Below are 23,739 nucleotides of genomic sequence, written 5' to 3'. Positions count from 1 at the left end.
TTTGAAAATTACAGGCTTGTTGCACAGAAATAGCAACTGAAACATTTAGTTTTGTTTAACTTAGGCTTTCAGTTATTTTGGGTTAAGAGTGTGTGTGAACCCTCTTGTTTCAAATCAGTCTATTTTAGCTATGACTGCATTAAAAAACATTATCTGACATCGCTGGTGGTGTTAGATATCTTCTATAGTTGAAAGTCTGTTATTTAACACACAACAGCATTTCCCTTGTAAGCTGTGCTTCCCAGATGCTGGCATCTTGGCAAAAGAAATACCCAAGTCAGTTATCCTGATGTGAAGCTGCACGACTTCTCTGAACAGAAAACTCGCCTAATTTAGCGCATCTGGATCTTAAGATTATCTGTTGAAGGTTCTGTGGTTTCAGGGAAGATCGCTGATTGATCTGGAGGACCTGAGCTCGATTCATTGAAACATCTGATTTATAACAACCTGTGTTTAAGGGGTGGGGGGAAACAAAAACCCAACGCAAAACACGACGAGAACAAGACACACAAAACAGCAACAACAAACCAGAACCACCTCATTACATAACCAAGAGTCCCCAAATCTTGTGTCAAATGTTCTCGGGGGAAAAAGGTGTGACACAAAAATCTCTGCATTCATCCGGCCAATGTACATCACCTGGGATTCAAGTAATACCGAGTTTAATGGATAGAGAATTAGAAATTATTCAGACTCTCCTGGGGTTTGAAAATGCCTCTTTCTCTGAAATCTGGCAAGCCAATAATGTTTCTAAAGTGAAAGTTTTGAGTTGTCATGGAGTAAATTCTGTTGCAAGCCACTGATGTCAGTGTTCAGCAGCTCGTCCAGGTGTTGCTGCAGCCTCTCGCCCGCCTCCCGTCACTTGGGGGCAGCAAACACCCGTGGGAGTGGGGAGCCGAGCTCTCGCATCCATTCACCTGCATGCTCTCATTTTGCTGGGCCTATGCTATCTTCCCTTACCATGGTCCTTTTTAGAAATAACACTTATAGAAAGCATCTCTGCAGGACAGTTTGACAAGCCCTAAAAGACAAGCTTTGATTTAAAATCCAGCATCTGTCTCGACACTGGAGCTGCGCTATTGGCGATGTTTGTTTTCTTTTTAATTTGTCTGGGTTTTGGTGTGTTTTGGTTTTGTTTTTCCTTCCAGTTGACCGGATAATTTAAGCAGCAGCTGTGAATTTCTATCACGTCTACTCGGTTGTGAATGAAAACTTCCGAAGGGGTAAGATGTTGGGGCTTTTTATCCCATTAAGCACATCCCTAAAATGAATTTCTTAAGGGGAGTTTGCGAGCTGTACACACACGTGTTCAGCTGCAAGAATAAGGAGACTGTGTGTGTAGAGAGTCGGATTCTTTAGTGTGATTCTTGAGTGCCAGCAGGTAACTCCACCTTTTCTTTAGGATAAAAAGGCAAAAGCTGACCTTGTGCGTGCACACTGTTAACGAATCCCTTGTCGTTTCTCTAAGGCTTTGCTAATTCTACAGAGCCACAACTGCCTGATAACTTACAGAATGTGTGAATGAAGGTCCTCTGCTGTAAAAAGCTCAAGTTCAAAGTGGGTATGGTCACTGATGGAGGTGAATTCGGTTGATGTTTATGGTGAATGCAGAATAGCCTGAAAACCTACCTGGTTGCCTTCCTGTGTAACCTCATCTGGGTGTTCCTGCTCCATGGGGGGATTGCACTGGATGAGCTTTCCAGGGCCCTTCCAACCCCTGACATTCTGTGATTCTGTGATATATTTGTCTGCCAGGCCTGATCTCCTCTCCAACGAGCTGCTTCCCATTGGTAGTTTCAGAAGCCAAAAGCCGAGCGAAACTGACCCGGAGGTTCCTGCCATGTCCTCTCATCTACCTGTGCTGGGACGACTCTTCACTGGGGTGTCAGCTCCACAACCCAAATTTGGGGTTGTGCTGTAATAAACTGCCCTCATTAAAGAGGTATGAGAGAAACGGAGGAGAGAAAGACAAAATCTGCTTATTCCTCCTGTGCTCGGTGGCTTGGGAACTGAGTGAATTACAAATTAACAAGGCAGACTTGCAAGTTCCAAAGTTTAAAGAAAGCACAGTTAAAGAAAGGCACTTAAACATGATGAAGCAGAAAACCTATGAGCGGATCAGGTAACTAGAAATAGCAAAAGAGCACAGCAAGAGCACCCGGCAGAGTTTTGGGGAGCAATTTGCTTGCCAAGAGGCCTTGCAGGAACCGTGAAACCACAGAGAAATGGTGATAGAGTGTTAACATCTCTCAGTGAGTTCTCACCACCCTTCCCCTAGAGGGTCCTGTTTCTTAAAAACTCCCTGCATGTGCAGATGCAGGGATGCATGGATGCAAGGGCGCAGGGATGCGCAGATGCAGGGATGCGTGGATGCAAGGGTGCGGGGATGCATGGATGCAGGGATATGTGGATGCAAGGGTGCGGGGATGCAGGGATGTGTGGATGCAAGGGTGCGGGGATGCAGGGATGTGCGGATGAAAGGGTGCGGGGATGCAGGGATGTGCGGATGAAAGGGTGCGGGGATGCAGGGATGCGCAGATGCAGGGATGCAGGGATGCGCAGATGCAGGGATGCGCGGATGCAGGGATGTGTGGATGCAGGGACACAAGGATACGCGGATGCAGGGATGTGCAGATGCAAGGGCGCAGGGATGCGGGGATGCGCGGGATGCAAGGGATGCGCGGATGCGGGGATGCGCGGGATGCAAGGGATGCGGGGATGCGCGGGATGCAAGGGATGCGCGGATGCAGGGATGCGCAGATTCAGGGATGGCTCCTGGGCTCCAGCAGCAGCCTCAGGGTGGGTCGGAGCTGGGGGGCAGGTGCCCCAAACCACTCTCACCTCTGGTTTACTGTGTTTAAGGCAAACATATTGAGAGGGTGTAGCTGCACATTTGTCTCTTTATTAGTTGGTGATTATTGTTAGACTAATTTATTATTTTTTTTTAACTAGGCAGTGCTAAAGGTCAAAAGTGAAAGACTAGATCTGATCGCGTTAAAATAGATAAATGTGCAGTTAAGATGGAGGGGCGTGTGTCTGACATTTATATTGAATATTGAAATACATGCCCCAAACACCATCAGCTTTAATTATTCAAGAAAATCTGTATTACAAATAAATTCAATAGGTTTTAAATAATACTTTTCTAAATCTTATTTTTAAACTGTAGTATTAAAAGCACATAGTGAAATATGTGATACATGTGTAAAAGCCTATTAGCACAAATGGTCTTGCTCTGGACTCATTTGGTGCTGTTCTGTTTCTGAAGTCGAGGCAGTAAGGCTCAGAGCCAGCATTTGGGGGAAAAAACACAAGACAGCTATTTCTCAGCTTCCCTCCTAAATTTCTTCCCTCTCTCTCTCAATTGCTTTCTTTTCTCTCCTACAAGATGCCTGTGTTTGAACTTCAAGGCGCAAAGGAAACTTCAGACTTGTGCTGAAACCTGATTTTAAGTAGAAGCTTAACATGCAGACAGTGGTTATAAAACATAAATACGCAGGCCCGCGCACCACAGCCCAGGTTCTGTCTAAACTTGCCAGTCTCGCTCCTTTTGGCTAAACCAGGCAGACAGGACGGTGCGGGCGAGAGCTGTGTCAAAGTACAGCTGCTGCTTTGTATTCCTAGAAATCACTTCCAGGATGGTCACACGTCTAAAGCCAGATCCTTCTTACCTGCCCTTCGCCCTCCTGGCTTTGCTTTATTGGTTAATTTATAAGTACAGCATATGAACTGTTTACATGGGCTTTCTTCTTTAAATATTTGCAGTATATTCTAAATATTTCCCAACAGGAGCGAAGGACAGAAAGGTGACTCAGGTGGGGAAATGAGCTTTGAGTCTCAAACACTGTAATACTTACCCTTTCTTTGTAGCTTCTTTATAAAGCTACAAAGCACAAATTCTGGTGTCCTGGCTGTATCCCATCTGGAATTACCGCAAGTTCTCTGCAGTTCTACAGATTTCTATCAGATGTATATCATCATAGTGGAGCTAGTCCTGTTGAGTAAAGTGTTCTTGGTCGTTGTTTATTTATTTTTATTTATGGCTTGCTTAATCCTTTATTCCTGAACACCCCCTTCTAACTGGGCATCAGCAAGTGTCCCACTGTCCCCTCTCCTGCTCAGCTGTGCTGCCCAGCTCTCTCCCATCTTACATTACTGGGGGTGCTCAGGTTACTGTGCTCATGCCATGTACCGTGACATTTCTCTCCCACACTTTTTCACCCCTAGGAGGTGGCATGCAAGCTCTATACAATAAAACCTTGTACTAATGAATGAGTCCATTTACTGGGGAAAGTTATAGGTGCTGCAAGGGTGCGGTTATGGGTTGCAGTGGAAAGGAGCCTTCCTTTCTGAGTCAGCATCGAGGAACTCAACCGTTGCCTTTGAAGAATGCAGCACCGCACAAAGTAGAACAGGGAGAAGGAAACAGATTAATTTCAGAGCAGTTAAACAGATACAGCTCCGGTGGATCTGGAGTACCCCTTCCTTATCTTCACACTCAAGAGCCCCTTTAACGTGAGCGTTTGTTCACCTGCTGTGGGTTGTGTTTTGGGCTCTGGGGGTACCAGCGGCTCTCGGCAGCCGTGGGGGGGATCCCTGCTCCCCAGAGAGCAAACCTGGAACAAACCCTGGGAGAGGACCTGGAAATGGAGCAGGCTGGATTCAGGACCGGTTTAGGATTGGACTCTTGTCCTTTGGTGGGTGTTGTGTTGCCGTTGATACTTCCAGATGTCCCTGTCCACCGGTGACACTGCGAGTGGCCTCCATGGCCTCTGGGTTACAAGGACCCTTACGAGGCTATTGCAAGTTCAGGGCTGGTTTACTAACTAGCAGGAGGGACCCTTGCATACACTCCAGACTTACTTCGTAGTCAATATTGAGACCATGACTGGCCAACCTGATTTAATTTGAACCCTGATTATGTGATCTATAGGTAACAAACTACAGTGATATGCGTTAGAAACTAACGTCTGGTCTTCTCCGTCCTAATAGGTGACATCCTAAGGGGTGATTTCATATCGCCTATTAGTTTGTTCCCACTTGTGTTATTCCAGTTTTTATTGCTGTTGGGATCACTGGGTAAACCGATGTCTCTGACCTGTCTTAGAGGCCCAGCCAGGCTTTTCTGAGCCCTCTGACAAGTCTGGCAGCAGGAGCTCCTGCTCTCGCTGCTCTGCCCCGGAGCCCACGCGAGCTGCGTTTTCACCCGTGTGAGCTGTGCATTAGTTTGGCTCTTTACGTATCTGTGTGCTGTACTTCTTGTAAGTGCACACTTATTTTCTTCTGTTATTTCCTTCGCTTCTCTTTCCCGTTGTAGGCTGTTCCTCTCAATTTAGCCTTCCTGACAGTGAAAACCTGATTTTGTAAGGCTCTCGGCTCGCCACCACAATTTTCTGTGCTGTCTGTATACTTAGTGAGCGTAGCAAAAAATAAACCCACCAGCAAACAGAAAGGCCCAGCTGTCCTACAGATAACATGAGCAGATCATGAGCTCCCTTTTCGTACAGCACACAGTCCATTGTTTTGCATTGTTTTCATGCAACGTACAGGCCATGACATTGCATTATAGACTACACACATATGTGTACATACATCGGGACAGGCAATTTTCTGGCAGCACACACAAATCATCCTTCTGGAAAGAATCCCTTTAAACAGTTTGTTATTGAAAAGTGTGAATCTATCGAGGTCATTTAAAAATATCCTGGGGTTTGTCTTTTGGTTGAGATGCCAGACCTGTGTTTTGGCTGCATAGGTGTCTGTCCTTCATTTGAAGGATCCCGACCAACTGAGGCATGTTTAACACTTATGGATAATTTCCCCTCAAATAAGATCCAGAACTATTAACTTGGATGTTTAGAGATTGGAAATTGAAGAAGATTTATTTCAGTGAAATCTGATCAAGTAAAGAGGAAACAAAAAAGGTGATTATTTCCACATGCTTGAAGAATAATATTACTGTGAGGCCAGGCAGGTTTATGTCACCTGCAGGAACTGCTGTGCCTTATTTTCCAGTTATTTTGTACGGTGTGCTTGCAGATTTATTTCTGTTCTCTAGCCAAACGTATTTTCTAACTCGTGGCTGGATCTCCAACTGCCTCCCAGCATCCCGAGGTTCGGCCGGTCCCTGTCCGAACCCGAGCGGCCCGGACCGGGCGCGGAGGCTCCGCCCGGGGCTGCGCAGCGCGGCGCCGGCTCCGTGCGGGACGTGACCGCCGCTCCCGCCGCAGCCCGGCCTCCCGCCGGGGCGGGCAGGCCGCTGATGGGCAGGCTGCTCGACCAGTAGCGACGCGCGGCGGGCAGCGCGGCCCAATCGTTGAGGGGTAGGGGCGGGGCGGGCTGGCTGCCGGCGGTGCTGGCGGCCGCTGCGGCAGAGCGCGGGCGGCGGCGGAGCGGGGCGGTGGGGCAGAGCTAGAGCGCGCCGGCAGCAAACATGTCTCTCTCCAACAAGCTCACCCTGGACAAGGTGGACGTGAAGGGCAAGCGGGTCGTCATGAGGTGAGGAGCTGCGGCCCGCCGGGCGCTGAGGGGAAGAGCGGCCGGGCCGCGGCGGTGCCCCGGGGCCGCTGCCCCTCGTGGCCTTGTCCCGGGGCGGCCTCCGCGGGGGCGGGAGGCCGCGGGGCTGCGCTGCCCCGGGCATGGAGGGTGGGGGGAGCCGCCCGCCGCCTCCCGGGCCCCGCGGGCCTGGCCTGCCGCGCCCGCCTCGCCGGGGCCGGGCGGGGTCCGCGTCGTTTTCCCGGGGCAGCGGCCGCTCATCTCTGCCCTCGGCGGCTTCTTGGCTGAGCCGGGTGGATTATTTCCCGGGGCGTTTTGGTTCCCTGGTTTTTGTGTGTTTTTTTAATCATTTCTTTTTCTTCCACTGGCTGTTGTAAAGGCCCCGGAGCATCCAGAATTGCCCGCGGAAGACACGTCTCCGTGTCCCCGTGCGGGGGCTGTGATTGACGGGGCGGGCTGTAAATCCCCAGGCCGCGCTCAGCCCGGCCCAGCTCAGCCTGGCTTAGTTACCCCGCTCCACGTGGATCATCCGCTGCCTGCTTGAGGGGAAAACTACCCAGTCTAGGCTTTTTGTCTATTTTATTATTGAGCAGTACAAGAAAAGCTTATTCCCCGCTTCTCCTTTGCCTTCCTGTACATCCAAGAAGCGTGGTAATAAAAAAAATAATAAAAAAAAGAAAACATGGCTCTGGCTAGCTGCCCAAATAAAATAATAATTCTGCTTTTTTGCAACAAGAACCGAATTGTAGATATTCAGCACGTCCTGGTGTAAAACCCTAAAGTAGGAATTCATGGCTTATTTATAAAACATCAAGGCCTGTTGAAAGCCTAATGTTGGAATTGCCGCCAAATACTGGGAGATACGGGCAGCGAGGTACAACATGATACATCCTGCTTGAAATACTCCTTTTGTGGGGTTCTTTGTCCAAGGTCACACCATGTGACTGGCGTATCTGTTAGCTTGCTCAGTGTGTAGGCAGGTATAACCAAATCATAACTTCTCTTCCCTGTAGTCTGTGTTAAGACAAGTTTTTTCTCATTATCTCCTATCTCTGTCATCTTATTTTGAAGTAGTTCCCTAGAAATTTGCTTACCAGAAACTTGCCCCTGCAATGAGTACTGAACAAGCTAGCTCAGAGTTTACATTCACTTCCTAAATATGGTACAACAAAAGATCTTTTTATCTCTGTAACTTTTTTTTTTCTGCCTGTTTTTTCCTTTTGTGAGTTGTGTTACAGAGAACAGCCTTGTACTGGCAGAGGGTGGCTTACCCAGCTCTCAGTCCATCAGCTAATGCACGTAGCTGTCTCTTTAGTTCTGTGATGAGCGACTAAAACCGAGTGAAAGAGCAGGTGACACAGCAAGCTTTTTGTTTCCTGCCTCCATCTCATTTCCCCAAAAAGAATCACCATGTGCTGTCAGTACTACTAAAATCAATACTTTTTTTTCTTCTCGTATTCATCATAATTGTGGCCTGCTCATAACGTGCTTATCTTCCAGTCCTAATGTCAAAGCCTCCAGAGAAGTTGGGAATGGGGAGGAGAAAGGATCCAAGGGAAGCTCAGATTTCAGTTGTACAGTGGGGAAGAAGGGCGAGCGGGGTCTTTTTTTAACTTCTTTTTTGCTGGAAAGCAAACTATTCTTCTCTCATTTTAGCACAAAAGCATGATAATGGTGCTTTTCTTTCCCCTTTCTAGAATTAGTCCACTGTACCATGGGGCTGCCAGTTCAATTTCTTTCTGCTCAGCTACTCCTGTTCTGCTGGCAGCTTTTGTCGTTCTTTCCATCTGTTTTTTGTGCTGAGCAGGCTACAAGAGAATTCAGGCAACTTCCTGGATTTTGTTGTTCTTTAATATAGATACAGAATGATGGAGGTTGAACTGTAATGCCACATTTCACTTTCCTTGTTCTGATACACTGTTACAGTCAGTCAGACGTTCCCTTCCGGAGCTCAGTGAGTAATTTCTGCCTTTGCTGTTATGCAACGCAGCGTCCTGCTGCTCAGCACATGGGCACGAGGTGTGCTAGTGAGAAACGGCTGATGGAACTCCCTGGAGCTCCTCCCTGCTTCCCTTCATGTAGGATCAGCGGGGACCTCACCTCTGCATCCACACCAGAGCTGCTGGTGGGAATAGGAGAAACCACAGCACTTGGCTGCAGAGAACTGGGATTCAAAGTTGGAGGCAATAACTGGGCAGCTTCCTTGAGCCTGTCTGCTTGCCATGATGGTCCAACCAAGCATTTTAGAGGCCTTGTTAGAGAAAACAATGACGTTATTTGCTTCCTTTCCCTTGGAAGCTCCTAGTCGGTGATCTGAGAGCGTGTTTAAAATGAAAAGCTTGTGGGGACCTTGTTTGATCTTAATTTTAATTCCTGCTTCAGTATTGTTGGTACTGAGGTCATGAGCAGTAGGATGCATCGGTGGCATAGCTTTACTAAGTCGTTCTGCCAGATGTTTGTTCTCTGTGTTCTAATATTACAAGCAGAAGGGGTTAGTAACGTACTGATTTCAAAATGGAACTTGTGTACAAGGCAGAGCTAAAAGCCTCGCTCTGATTGTAACACTGATTCTTAGCATTGCTTTTACTGGCAGGTTCCCTCACTCTTTGTAAAATAAATTTTATTTTATTTCTGTTTGTATTTTTTAGGGTTGACTTCAATGTTCCAATGAAGGATCACAAAATAACCAACAATCAAAGGTGAGCTATAATTGCCATCCCAGATGGAGGCCCCCGAGTCTGTTTTTTCTCTGATTGTAGCCCAGCTGTTGGCAGTGCCTGGAATGCTACCACGATTGAACTGTCATTGCTCGTACCAGAATGTTAAAGGTGTCTCAGAGAAAGTCCAACAATTGTTGCTCTGCAGCAATTAGCAAACTACACTAACTGCTGTGGAAGCCATACAGAAAAAAAGTCTCTTGATCGTACAGATCCTAAACTTCATTCTTCAAATATCGGTGAAGTTTTACGACCATTTCACAACCACATCCCTTTGGCTGTGTGTGAGAGTTTGCTATATTTGGTACTATCCAGAAAACTTTCTGCCTCCTGGTTACACTGCAGTTGTATTAACTTTTTGGCTTATGTTAGAATAATTATTCTAGTGTAGCGTACAAAGACACAGGGTTTAGAAACAGCGATATCATGTGTCTTGTCTTGCGTGTCTATCATTTGCAGGCAGATGCCAGTTTTGTTCACCACAATACACTCACTGCTCAACATTCCTGTCATTTCTTTATTGGTTCAGGATTACAGACGAAACCAGGAGGCCCAGTAATTGTTCAAGTGTGTCCTGGCATTTCTTGGCTACAGGCAACCAGCAGAATTTAGATTACAAAATGCATTTTACTTCCATGTCCTACATCGCATGGATGGTAACAGTGAAACATATGAAAATGTGCTGGGATGAAGAATTTTGTAGATGCTTTCTGGACTGTGTGTCAGGATTGTCCCTGTCCCAGGGAGGAGCGTGGGCTGGGTTAGCTCCCCAGGGAACGCTGTGCAGTTTGTCTCGTAGATGTTTGTTCTGGCCAGGACAGGTTGCTAAGGAGCCCGGTGTCCCTTTTGGAGACTGACTTGTGGTGATGCCCCACTGTCTTGTGATGAGGGGCAGGCTGAACCCTGTGAATGCCTGAGGCGGAATGGACTTAAGCAATTATTCTGCCCAGCTCTTGTGCTTTTTGAGGGACAACTCCCAGGGCTCTTGTGTAAGTGGTCACTAAGTCTGCTTGCCTGGTGAACTCTACTTGAATCCTTTTTAATTTGTTCTTCTTTGCCTTTACAGAATCAAGGCGGCTGTGCCTACCATCAAGCATTGCTTGGATCATGGAGCCAAGTCAGTGGTTTTGATGAGTCACCTGGGTCGCCCGGATGGTGTTCCCATGCCAGAAAAGTTCTCCTTGGCCCCCGTAGCTGTGGAGCTTAAAGCACTCATGGGCAGGTGAAGTAGAAGAGCGGTCCCACGTGCATCAGGCCCTCCCTGCCAGCGGACCTGCATGCTTTCTGAAAGGAAGGGTCACTGGGGGGATGACAGTGTGTATCTTGTATTTGCAGGGAGGTCTTGTTCCTGAAGGATTGTGTTGGTGCTGAGGTGGAGAAGGCCTGTGCTAGTCCTGCAGCTGGCTCCATCATCCTGCTAGAGAACCTCCGATTCCATGTAGAAGAAGAAGGGAAAGGGAAGGATGCTTCAGGGAACAAGGTGAAACTTCAAGTCTAGTTTTCGCACGTGCCTGCTCTGGTCTTACTACCTTGTTCATTGTGGATCAACAAGCCAGCAGCCTGTCAAAAATGCTGTTTATGGATTTGTTCTTAGAAGAATGTCAGAGATCTTGCAGTTCAACATATCCAGTCACTTGTATCCTGCTGTGCAAAAGTTTGAGTCAAATGCATTTTACTTCCATGTCCTACATTGCATGGAAACTTGAGTGAAAGGCTATAGGTGACTCTGCCAAAGGTTGTGTAGTCTGTAAAAGAAGGAAAAAGGAGCAAAATAGGGCTGTGCAGGAAGTTGGTTGCTGCTTATTAGGCTTTATTTGGGGATGTCTAAAGCAAAAAACAAGGTCTGTTGGAGATAGTTTGTTGCCAGTGGGGCCATAAGAACGATGCTTCTTTCTTGGTTATCCGGCTAACGTTTTAATATAATTCTTAAACATTCTACAACATAGGTGTTATCAAACCCTTTTATAAGCCTGTCTGCTTTTACAAGTATTCATCTAGAACTAAGCTGCCTTGCACCTCTGACATTTTCTTGAAGGTCAGGAAGAATGCTTGCTCCAGACAGCTGCTTTTCTTAGCGATGGTGACCCCGCTGACTTTAGGCAGGCCTTGGCTCCTTTCAGATTCAGCGCATGGGGTGGAATGCTGACATCGTGTGGTGCCCTTTATGGGCTGACACAGGTCTCCTGTAGCTTAGAGAAACAGCCTGGAGAACTAGCAAGCCTTTGCCGGTGGCAATGAGGAACTGAGCAATTGTTCACTGCTAGAACTGCGTGCCACTGAAAGCCGATACGATGGCAGGGAAAAGAGTGGAGAAATAATTTAATTTGCTTTATGAAAGGAGTTTGTGCATTTCTGTAATTCTCACATTACTTAGTTTGTTCTATAATCTGTGTAGTCCCTTTGGCTCAGGCTGTGGGAATAAAACGGCGCCCAAAGCCATGGTGCCATATGCTAGAGTGGGTTCCTGCCATCAGTACCACAGCGTCACAGCTGGGTGCTGGCAGAGGCCTCGTTTGGGTGGTGAACTGACAGCAGAAAGGCACTTGGAGAGGTGATCCCTCGACTGCCCGTCTGGGCCGTTCTTTAAGAGCAAGAGGCTGTAAGCTACGTCTGACAGTCACTGACGGTCAAAGTGAGCTCTGCTGGCTTTTCGTAGTGGGAAAGGAAAATTGAATTATACGAGCCGTCCCATGAGGATGTGGTAGGATGCTTGGAGGATGGAGAGAAAGCCTTTAACAGAAATGCATCTGTTCTTGCCCACTACATGTTAAGCTTATCTCCAGCTTTCCAATGTTGACTGCTTTCACTGTGGCCTGTTGTAGTGCGCAGGCTACTTGTAAGTTGATCCTCAATGCAGTTGCTAAATCAATCCTTCAGGAGCTCATCCTTTTGCCTGTGGTACTTGGAGACTACGCTTTGTTCATTAAGTGAGCATGAGTTTGTTTAGTCTAATCTCAGCGTTGTCCTGTCTGTACACACCCTTTCTGTGTTACCCATGTTCACCCCACAAAACTAGAAATCTGGAGAGACTGAAAGGTTGGTCATGCTGCAGTTCATTCCTGCTCTGGTGATGAACTGGAAACTTGAAGTGGGAATGATCCTCAGGCCTGTAACAGCAGTCTCGGGGAGTTTAAAGTCAAATTCAAACCATTTAAACCTTTTTGTTGCTCCTGCTGGACTGGGAAAGAGCATATGAAGTGCAGTGACCCCCAGGAAGAATGGACGAGTGTCTCAAGCTGACCTTTCTTTGCTTTGAGTTTACAGGTCAAATTGCTGACTTTAGTTTCAGAATCAGCTCTGTGTTCCTGAATAACACAAACTTGTCGTTCTCTCTCTTTTTAGGTCAAGGCTGATCCTGCAAAAGTGGAGGCTTTCAGAGCCTCTCTTTCTAAACTGGGAGATGTCTATGTCAATGATGCTTTTGGGACTGCTCACCGAGCTCACAGGTTTGTATCCATTTTCCTTCCACGAGCAGAACTTCAGAAAGATATCAGCCATGGAAACACAAACAGCTTTGCCCCCAGTGAATTTTAACTTCCTTTTGGGCATGTGCCATTATCATCCTGCTGTGTTTACCTCCACTCAATCTGTTACTCAGAAACAGTTGTTGCCCAAGTTTGCCTCTGGGAACAGGAGACAGCTGAAACTCTTTAAGACTTGAATTGACTTTTTAGACCTTGAAGGTAGAAAACCCACCTGCTTAGGACTTGCATAAATTGTCTGCAATTACAGCAGACCTCTTTTCAAGAAGATAAATAGCTCCGGATTGATTATTCTCATGTAGTGTGTTTAGATTCGTGTACTTGCAAACTGTAGTGGTCTTCTTTGAGCTTGATTTCATAATCCAGTCTGTTCTTGCTATGCTTAGTTCGTCCCCAGGGTTTTGGATCATTGGTTAACACTGTAAATATCTTGCATATCAATATATCTGTGCAAAATCAATCTCAGAAAGTATGTACAGCCATCTTACCAAACTAGGAAAAGAAACAAGCCTTGTGTTTGTTTTCGTGCAGGTAGTAGCTGTTCTTACTGCTGCAGCTGGCTGAAGGATTTGCTTTATAACGCTGTGAGACACAGGGGTGTTTAGATCTGTACTGATGACAATTTTTCCATTCCTCACTCTTATTCTGCAGCTCCATGGTAGGTGTCAATCTGCCTCAGAAGGCTGCTGGCTTCCTGATGAAGAAAGAACTGGATTATTTTGCTAAGGCCCTAGAGAGTCCAGAGAGACCCTTCTTAGCAATTCTTGGAGGGTAAGGCTGAAGAACATGTTGACTCCATATTTCTCTCTAACTCTTTTGTGAGCAATGAAAAGTTATTTTGGTTTAGTTCAAACAAATGCTTTCCTTTTAACTCTACCTACAGTTCACCTTGTAGGTAAGTCCCGAGACCTTTGTGATGAGATATCAGGGTCTGCTTGTCATATCTCCTGACCTCTTATATTCCCCAAACTGAGACAGTCCACAGCAGTTTGTTGCACAGATGAGCCAGAAGAGCTGTTAGATACACATGATGGCCCTGAAACATTGTCAGTGACCTTTCCTCCACAGTTCAGAGTACAAGCATCCTGCAGGCTCAGCACTGTAAGTTGACACGATCTGACATTACGCAGTGGTGACCCGCTGTGGCTGGACAGGCCTTCGCTCTTCCGCAGCAGCCAGTGTGCAAAGAAACTTGAGGGTGCAGAACCAAATGACGACTTGTTTGGAAGAATAATGTCCCGTTGCTGCCGATTTGTCAGTTGGTTTCATCTGAAAGCATTTTATTAATGAAATACGTATTGTTATCCCTGTTTCAGAGATAGGGAAACTGAAACACAAAGAGGAAATGGTCTTGGCTAATGTCACTGAGCAGGGCATGGTCAGACTAGGAGTATAATGCAAGTCTCCTGAGTGTCAGCCCAGGTTTAGCTCAAGGTTGTTTTCCGAAGGTTTTTTGTGTAGCTTTTGTTCAGATAACAACAAAATTCCAAACATGGTATTAAAGAGGGAAGACAGGAGACTTTTGTGTATTTACTGCATCCTCTACCATTCCTATATAAAGTAATGTGTCTTTACTGAGTACCAGTTGGTTAATTCTGCTTCAATCCAAGAAGTCCTTGTGAGGCTTCGTGCTGTCTAAGCTGAAGATTGCTATGGAGTAAGTTCCATCTGAGGAGTTCTGGGCAGTGGCACATTATTAATTCTTTTTCTTTCTCTCACCAGAGCCAAAGTTCAGGATAAGATCCAGCTGATCAGTAACATGTTGGATAAGGTCAATGAGATGATCATTGGTGGTGGAATGGCGTTCACCTTCCTCAAAGTGCTCAACAACATGGAGGTATGAAAAGAGCAATTCTGTGTCTGCTCCTAGTGAAGAATATGGACAGAATGTCCCTTATATATTCTAGTATTGAGAACTCGCTGTCTTTGCTCTCTGCAAGAGTAGGGGGCACTGAGAAGTTACTTGAGAATCACTTTGCAAAAATGGGATTACCGCCTATGTCTAGGTAGTGCTGTAAGAAAACCATCATTCCAGAATTGCTGTCTGAGTAGTTTGGCTTCACTGCAGCTGTTCTTTGCTGTAATGACCAGTAGCTAAACAAACGCCTCTTTCTTACTTTTCCCAAATAATTTCTTCAGATTGGCAACTCTTTGTTTGATGAGGAGGGATCAAAAATTGTCAAGGACCTGATGGCCAAGGCAGAGAAGAATGGTGTGAAGATTACTCTGCCCGTTGACTTCATCACTGCAGACAAATTTGATGAGCATGCACAGACCGGGGAAGCCACGGTGGCTTCAGGCATTCCTGCTGGCTGGATGGTAGGTTTTAATAGCCAAGGGACTGAAGTAACAGGCAGCAGTGGGGTGCGAATGACACCTCTGAAAGGAGTAGAGAAAGAGTAATTGTCATCCTTTGCAAATGTTTCTGGAGCTGCATAGAGTGTGTTGGTTTCATGAAACTGAAGCCATGTTGTTTATCCTGAAGTAGCTTTTGTGAGATTTGGATTAAATCATCAAAATTCTTCTAAAAACTTCAGCTCTGAATGCTGTAGAAATCCCTTTTCTTTGACTGGGAGACAGTTGGCAAAAATTTCTAACCAAAGTGTCAAGCATCTGACACCAACTTATAAATTACTTACTTGTACTAGGAAGGTAAATACCACCCCAGACTCCACCCTGCTGCAGAAGCTGCTGGCAGATCCTTCTGCTTCTCAGTATTCAGAGAAACTCTTGCTTCATATCCGGGGGGCGAGGGGGAAGTTTCTGAGGATGTGGTGATGTGAGACGAGCACCGGCAGGAAGGGTATCTATGGCTTCTCTTCCTTGTCTTAGGGCTTGGACTGCGGCCCTGAAAGTGTGAAGAAGTTTGTTGAAGTTGTGGGAAGGGCCAAGCAAATCGTGTGGAATGGTCCGGTTGGTGTCTTTGAGTGGGACAAGTTTGCCAGAGGAACCAAAGCCTTGATGGACAAAGTGGTAGAAGTAACTGGAAAGGGCAGCATCACCATTATTGGTAAGTAGTTGTGTTCCTCTTGTCTTTCTAAAAGCAACAAGGAAGCTTCTCCTTGCCAGAACTGTGTTAAAAACATTTGTTAAATTGTTTTTCTTTTCTATCGCTTAATCCGTCCTTCAGCTTGGAGACAGGGCTTTAAAAACTGCTGTGTGTGCTAATGCTGAGTATTTGGGAGCAGGACAAGCCTGTAGCAAGACCATGGCCCTTAAGCTGAACAAAATCTGAATTTCTTGTGTGTCTCATTGATTTTGTTTGTACTACAGGTGGTGGAGATACAGCTACTTGCTGTGCAAAGTGGAACACTGAGGATAAAGTCAGCCATGTCAGCACGGGAGGTGGCGCCAGCCTGGAACTGCTCGAGGGTAACTGTTCTTTTATCTTAGTTCTGGGTGCTCTACTATATGTTGATATCCAAGAAAGTACAACAATAGAGGGAATGTCTTTTTTTTCTGTGCCACTGTGGGGAGTTGCACATAGGTTTTGAGCCAGTGTTGTTCTTTTTGTAGTCCTAAAGGAAGAGAGGCAAACAGCACCGTCTGCCACTCCCAGAAAGCAAAAATGCTGGAATAGAAAATAAAATGGCCTTGAGAGCAAGTTCTCTTTAATAGGTGATCCCCTGAGACATGTTTAAAATGTGCAGTTTCTGTTAGGGAAATCTCATCAGAATAGTATGGAATTTTTGCCAGAAGTCTCCTTTTCAACTCATTGTTCGAAATTCCCTGGTTTTGGGAGCCCTCTAGTGATCACTTACGAACCTGCACGAGGGTACTTGGGATTCAGAATGGTGAGAATTTACAAGATTCTTCTAATGCGTTACATTGTACTCTAAATGAGTTTTCATTTCCTCTGGTAATTAGCTGTTTCCCAATGTGGGTAAATTATCTAATGCTGTCAACTTCTCTGCAGAAGAGTAAGTGTGATAAACGGCGTTGCAGCTGTTGGTTTCCAGCAGTTCTGTGCGAGACAGAGCTTTTGTTTCTGTTGCCTAGAGAGTGTTGGGAAAGGGAAAGAATGCAGATGGCTACCGGTAAAGACTCTGCAACTGATTTATTCAAAAGGACAAACTTGTCTAAGTTTTGGCCCAAAACATGGGTTTGCGTGTGCAATCTTTTAAATGTAACGGAAGTCTAGTAATTAGAAAAGTTTCTGAAGATTAAAAACAACCAACCCCAAAAACCCAGTGAACTAGCGAGTTGTTAACAGTGTTAAGATTCAGCACTGCTACACAGCTTGAGCATTCGAAGGTGGGTTTTCTGAAAAAAAGGCAAAACCAGAATGGTCTCTTTTCATTACTAAAGTAGGACAAAAAGCTTAAAATGCTTTAGAAAACATCACACTTTAATAATCAGCGCCCTCACACTCAAAGGTGACCACGTTCCTTGCTTCATCAGCTGGAACGAGGCATGTAAATATCTAGACCTGGGTGGTTTAGTCACAGGAAAAGACTTGAGGCTTTGTTTCTTTTTTTTAATTCGTTCTTAAATTTTCCACGGCACACTCCAAAATTCTGTTGACCTGCCACTAGGGATTAAAGGAAGTACGCTGCAGCTCCTTAGATCCAATCAGAAATCTGCTTGCCATCAACTTAATGGAAAAAATCTTTGGGTCTCACCCTAGTAGAGACTGGGATAGAGATGTGCCATTAGTAACTGAGAATTGATTTCTGCGGTTCGTTAAGAGTCTGTCAGCTGACATACGAGTGCAGCTGTGCTCTGGATACCCACAGCAGCTGTAAAAGGTATTTACTGAGGGGAACACTTTAAATGTGGTCCATATGCCTCAGGAGCCACAGTGGTCAACAGGAGTGCATGTAGAGCCAAGCTCTTCCATTTCTAACCTATCATTTCAGTTGTTGTTTGTTTTCTTTACTGTATTGAAATGTTGCAGTTGCAAGTGTAAAGCTTAGTTGTTTGAGCGTGGAGGGGTTCCTAACATGCCTGGTATTTTTGTAACTGCTAACAGGTAAGGTTCTTCCCGGCGTGGATGCCTTGAGCAACGTGTAGAGAACAGATTACCGCCCCACTCCCGGTCCCGTGCACAGCCCCTGAGACTCAACACTTCAGCGCTTCTGTACTTCAGCTCTGCGACAGGCAGATCACAGAATGTAAACCGAAACTGGACAGGGTTTGAGGAGAAGACAGCAGAGATATTTTATGACTGCAGTTTACATGATGTGGATTTGTCCACTGTTATCCCACCTAAATTAACGTAGTGAGTTTAAACTGTTGTTGTGAATTTAGAGTGTATATATTTATATTTTGCCTTTCAAAGAGATTAATCCCTGTTAGATGTGTCTGTTTCTCAGAAAGGGAGTGCACTGTGTAGCTTCAATATTCTTAGCAGGCATTTTCATCACTTGACACGGTTCAGAAACAAGAGGGGACTCCAGTTTTTTGGAGGCTGATTGTCATAGCTGCTGAATAAACATATTTAAAGTGCTTCCAGTTTGTATATGGTCCTTCTTTCAGATTTTTAGAACAGTCAACATTACAACATCTTCGTGGCATCAGAAGTCAGAGATATTTTTTCCTTTTGCGCTAATTATAATATTTGGAAATATCCTTTTATTTTTGTCCAGTGGATCTAGAAACACCCAGTCATGACTAAAGTGAACCTTGTTGGTAAGGAAGTAAATTGTGCTGTTAAAACTTCCACGCCATCAAGTAATAAAGTAAGATGAAATTTTGAATGTGCAAATCTAGTAAAGAAAAATGCAAATGTGAGTGTTTCTCATCTAGAGAACTCACCTTATAGCAGGCAACTAATGTATCTAACCTGAATACAGGGTAAACTTTAAAGACAGAGACAGGTGAAAACCAAGTCAGAGGCAAACGGAACTGCAATGTGCCTTTGCTCAAGTTTGTGGTCCTAAAAGCACCAAAACGAGCATGGGAATATCCCACAGTTGGATGATTAGACTCCTGTGTGTGGCTAAAACACATTGCAGAACCACAGGTATTGTCAACGGGGCATCACCAACACGGTGCAGACGTACAGAGTTGCGATTTCCATTCTGCCTGTTGTGCGTTGGCTCCTGTGCTCGCTGCAGGACCCAAACATGAGCACGGGGTGGCTCCAAACTAAAGCCAGGACTACTCTAGATTGGCATCCGAACGGGTGTTTTGGGTGATGTTAGTCATGGCTCTGCTCCTTAGAACTGTAAGAAGATGCAGCGCTGCAGCTGAACTGCTTGTGGATCTTCCTGCTGGATTAGAGAAAAGTGATGGGAAGCAGCGATCCTACTTTTCCATTCCCCGTGGATTCCAGCAGTATTGTCACGGTGCTTCCCAGGAGGTCTGAATAGGATAAAGCAGCCAGGACAAACCATGGAGAGGATCCTTGCGGTAAGCAGTAAGCCACAACACAGAGTATGCTTCTAAGTTAATTTGTATGTATGTACATAATATTACCAAAACAAAATGAAAGCATGTGTTATAAACAGACACAGCCTATTTGCCAAATTTTACTTGGTCATGGTGGGATGTGAATTAGAACCCAGTAACCCTGAAGTGTGTATAAAGCTGCACATGGAATATATACTCATTATGTTTTTAAAGCTAAAAGTGACTATTGCGAAGAAAAGAAATGAGAAATAATGCAAATGACTGCAGCGCTGTGGTTTTCTCCTTGTCTTCCCCTCCTTTGTAAATCTCCCAAGCATTGTCTGATTACGCATGAACGATGCAGATTTTTGCTAGGATTGCTTTCTCATGTGTTCCAGGCAGGGGTGCAGACCTCCGACAGCTGCAGCAATGAGGCAAAGAAAGGACTGAGCTTGTCAGCCACAAAAAGACTATGGATTTTGGAACTCCAGTGCTACAAAAATAAACATTCCACCGTGTTTTATAAGAGGTTGTTCTTGTCTGGCTCTGGCACACATGGCATTGTGACAGCACAGCCCATTTTAGTGTCACTCTCGTGCCCCTGTGTTGCCGGATTCCCATGGAGCAATAACAGACTTGCCCTCCACAGCTCCTTGGTGCTCAGAACGAGAGGTTGGTGTGTGGCCACCACCGATGCTGGTTCTTTTTCCCCTTTCCATCAAAAGCACCAAAACTAAATCTGATTACAGATGTAATAAAATCTGGCAAGGAGTAGAAATGCCCTATGAACACAGATGTCTGCACTTAAAAGCATTTTTCCACCTCACTTTGGATGCTTGCTACTCACATCTCTGAAATACCCTTTTGCTTCTGCATGGCCTGTTTTAACCAATGCAATGTGCAGGTCTGGGAGCTCAACGTCGCAAACCTTGCACAGCAAGGCCAGAGAGATACTCGGTTTGATGGGTTGTACAGAAAAATGGATGAAACATCTCAACATGAGATGGCAGGAGCTGTATACGTGATGGCCAGCAGCTGATTATTTGAGTGTAAGAGTTTCCAAGATATGTTGTTTTAGGCTTTGCCTATTAATATTTTTAGCACCTAGCTATTGCAGTGATAAAATATTCTTAAGGCATCTAGAGGTTCCTTCTCTCACTAAATTTTATGTCTCTGGAATCACACTGATTTTCCTAGATTATTTTTGCATGTGTTCTGGCAACTTTGCTAGACATGAATCTTGGACAGTTCTGCTTTTATATTTGTATTGCTTATGTGGAGAGTGGTTTTGGAGCAAGGTGAGTTGCTACATAGAAACAGGGTGAAGGAAACATTAGAAGACAAAGCTGGTGCAGAAAGCTCATGGTGTGATGAAGATAATAGATTTAGCACGTAAGTGGGCTGATAATAAGAGACAGGTAAAATAAGTGAAGAGCTTAAATCCTCATGGCTGAGCCTATAAAAAACTGAAACTTTAAATTTGTTGTCAAGAAAAGAAGTTCCTCTAACACGGAAATATGTGAGCTCTCATACTGGTGTTTCCCTCCATAATTTACAATCTACTGTTAATTACGGGAGGTGGAGAAAGCATTTCTGTGTCGTAAAAAACTTGAGAAAGTTCCTCTGGTAAGAAAGGCTGTGGCACTGGCGACCTGGCAGCCCAGGCAGGGACATCACCCTGGTGGCGCAGAAGGGGCTCGGGGCACCCTCAATATCCACAGCTCTGGGCAGCCAGGAGGCCGAGCCGCGGCCCATGTACCACATAACATTACCACTAAAACATTAAAACTTTGCTGTGGCTCTGCCTTTCCAAGGAGGGGCCTCCTGTGGGCAGCAGCCATTTTGTGAGTGATGCCCTGACATGGGGAAGGCAGCAGCGTCTCTTGGAGCGCAGGACGAACATCTTTATCCCCTCTTTTCCTGTGCGTTGATGCCTTCCTGGCTGTGCCTCGCAGCCCAGACAGTTTTTCACAGAGAACTTTGTGCCTTCAGCCACCCGCCCCCTGTGTGCCCCGGGCCTGCTGGAGAGGAGCTGCACCGTGGAGAGCGCGCCTGGGCCGCCTCCTCCACCCGCCGAGACGCGGAGCCCTGAAGGGGCGCACAGCGGCGGCTCCGCCCGCCCGGGGCCGCGTTCCCGCTCGGAGCGGGCGGGGCGCCGGGACTACACTTCCCGGCCGCCTTTGCAGGCGCTGGCCCAGCGGGGGATGCCGGGTGCCGTAGTTGCAGCCGCCTGGTGAAAGTTAATAACTGAATCTGGGGTAGGCGCTTCCCAGAGCTCCTCGGTGTGTCTCGTTGCCATGCCGGCTTTGTCACCGCGGAGGGAAGAGGCGCAAGATGGATGAGCGGGCGGCCGCTGGGCCAGGCGCCCGCGGGGTAAGGAGCGGCTGTGGAGCGGGGGAGGCTGCGGGAGGCCGGCGGGGCGAGGGGAGCGGGGCCGGCTGCTGCCCCGCCGCTCCCCGCGACCGGGAGGCGGCCGCGGCCGGGATGCGGGGCTCGGGGCAGGTGCACGGGGAGCGGCGCTGGGCTGCCCCGCCGGAGGGGCTGCCGAGGCGGCGGCTCCCGCCTCACGGCCGCGGGGGCCCCGGCCCCGTCCTCTCGGCGCCCCCCGCTCCCCGCGGAGGGGAATGCCGGCCTGCCCGCGCTGCCCCCTCCTCACACACCGCGGGGAGCGGCGGGGGGTCCCCGCACAGCCCGGGGAGGGGGCTCCCGTGTCTCTCCTCAGCGAGACCCCCCCGAGCGGCTGCGGGGCAGTTCTGGGGCGCCGCCCGCAGCCCCCGGGACGCCGTCCGGTGTTTGGGGTCGCACCTCCGGGGCTCTCGGGAAGGTCTCGTCGCGGGCAGGTGGTGGGTGAGGAGGAGGCTGTGAGGGTTTGTGATGGAGACTGTTTGCTGAGCGTGGTCGCTGGGGCAGAGCAGAGAGCAGAGCTGCCCTGGCCCTTCCCAGGTCCGTTTTCAAGCGCAGGTGGTCCTAGGGGTGTTCTGCTCCCTGCAGCCCCGCAGGTCCAGAGCCACTGGCACAGCGGCCAGAGACGGTGACCTCCCCTTCCCTCCTGTCCCTGCCAGCACCAAACACCCACAGGAGCTGATCCGCCTCCACACAAACTCTGAATTAAGCAAAAGTGTCTCCAAATCCTCCCGCTTTGATCTCCAGAAGAACAAAATGCCAGTCTGAGGGTGATAATCCCCAAAGAGTTAGAGGCTTTCCATTTGCATCCTTGCCTGGCAGAGAGTGGAGATCTTGCCAGGCCCTTGAGGCTCTGGGTTTAGCCATCCCCACTGCTGTTTCACCGTCTGCCATCAGATGGAAAGATTGTGCCTTTCATGACCAGGCTGATTCAGGTAGGCCCATAAATATTCACTGTGAGATTTGCCGCATGGTCGAAGCACAAGCGCTGTCTGTCTCAATTCCAGCATACTTTTTGAGGAAGGTGAGGGCTGCAAGGCCAGATCTTCAGTGTGGAGGAGCTGTGGTGGATGCAGGAACCTGGGTGACCATAAACACCTTTCGCATGATGCTGTAAATAACCAAGAACTGCCCAAATCACCAGCATACGGTAGGATAGTCCAGCACTTCCATCGTGCAGGCTCCCGTGGCTGTTCTGACTTCTCACAACATTCAGGCTCTGGCCCTTAGCATCCTTGTCTGGAATCTTGCATTGTTAGATACATAATAAAGATCCCCATTCAGTTTTCAGTTGAAATTTGCAGTGTGTCACCTCTGATAAATGATCCTCAATTCAGCCCTAATGCAGTATAAAATAGCAAATTCAATTTCAGTTCACTTTTCATTTTTATTCCACTTTTTAAATGATAATTTTTCATTAAGCATCTAATCCTGTCCTACCATTTCTCATTAGTAAGGCTCAAGGTGCTTTACAAAAGAGGTGAAAATATTATTCCAATTATCCTTTTTAAGGCTTAGGTTTTGGGCAGCTTCTGCAGATAATATAGCTTATAAATAATTAAGATTACAGTCTAATTAAACTGATTCCCAGTCGTAAACCAAAGTGCCACACTGAAGAAGCCGGTCTTCAAAGGCACGGCCTTGTAACCTCGGTCCCTGATCAGAACAGTATCTGTTAACCCACAAATCTTCCTTCTTGTGACGTGTCTGCCCCACGGGACCCAAGGCAGGGAGAGGGTTGGGGAGTTTCAGTGATCAAAAGCAGCCTGGAGAGTGTTCTCCTATGGAAGTCTCTTACCTTTGTTGTTTGAACGAAGGTCTCGTGTTCAGAGGCTTACCAAAATGTACAGCCTGAACTGAGCAAGCTTGGGTGTAGGACTAATTTAGTTTTTCAGCAGAAATAGTTATTGGAAATTTGAAGCATTGCTTAAACTGGAGTCTAGAAGGTAGAAAGAGGGTTGTGGCCTGGATCCAGTTCATACATGACTCTAAACAGAATTTCGACCCCAAAACTTGCTCTGAACACCTTGTCAAATTTCATCAGAGTTGGGCGTGAACTTTCATGTTTGGGAGTTTAGGCTCTAGATTGCCAGTGCTAAGCAGGGTCTGTGTATCCTGATACCTGCATGTCCCCACTGGAAGCCGACTATCTCAGGGCTGCTGTTTATCTGTAATTCAGCAGCAGGGCTACGTGGATGAAATCCTTGTTCTCATTCCAAATACCTGCTGTCACATATTACTTATTCTGTGGGAATGTTTTTGCTCTGATTTGTGGTTACGCAGTGTTCAGCAGTGACCTAATTGCAACG

General features: G+C 46.8%; 2 protein-coding genes across 2 annotated transcripts in view; both read left to right on the top strand.

Annotated features, from left to right (window-relative positions):
- The first annotated feature begins 6,343 nt into the window (after positions 1 to 6,343).
- On the top strand, positions 6,344 to 18,144 carry PGK1 (phosphoglycerate kinase 1). The gene is made up of 11 exons (XM_082061572.1): positions 6,344 to 6,498; positions 9,144 to 9,194; positions 10,279 to 10,434; positions 10,548 to 10,692; positions 12,555 to 12,658; positions 13,346 to 13,465; positions 14,417 to 14,531; positions 14,834 to 15,013; positions 15,527 to 15,704; positions 15,968 to 16,066; positions 17,667 to 18,144. Exons 1-11 carry the CDS (start codon positions 6,434 to 6,436, stop codon positions 17,705 to 17,707), a joined length of 1,254 nt encoding a protein of 417 aa, XP_081917698.1. The 5' UTR covers positions 6,344 to 6,433; the 3' UTR covers positions 17,708 to 18,144.
- A 3,096-nt stretch (positions 18,145 to 21,240) lies between these two features.
- AMOT (angiomotin) overlaps positions 21,241 to 23,739 on the top strand; it is a 62,043-nt gene continuing 59,544 nt past the window's right edge. Inside the window, exon 1 of the mRNA XM_082062244.1 lies at positions 21,241 to 21,400. The gene's annotated coding sequence lies outside the window, so the exon portion shown is untranslated. The remainder of the gene's footprint in view (positions 21,401 to 23,739) is intronic.

Source organism: Streptopelia decaocto (assembly GCF_964273445.1).
Source record: "Streptopelia decaocto genome assembly, chromosome: 10".
Taxonomy (NCBI): domain Eukaryota; kingdom Metazoa; phylum Chordata; class Aves; order Columbiformes; family Columbidae; genus Streptopelia; species Streptopelia decaocto.
The sequence above is the reverse complement of the archived record's forward strand: the minus strand, read 5'-3'. Positions and strand labels throughout refer to the sequence as shown.

Excerpts from the sequence above, each read along its gene's own strand:
- PGK1 (XM_082061572.1), top strand. The coding sequence starts at position 6,434 with ATGTCTCTCTCCAACAAGCTCACCCTGGACAAGGTGGACGTGAAGGGC. Across the intron at positions 14,532-14,833 it reads AAGTGCTCAACAACATGGAG|ATTGGCAACTCTTTGTTTGA; the intron begins GTATGAAAAGAG and ends TAATTTCTTCAG. Across the intron at positions 15,014-15,526 it reads GCATTCCTGCTGGCTGGATG|GGCTTGGACTGCGGCCCTGA; the intron begins GTAGGTTTTAAT and ends TCCTTGTCTTAG.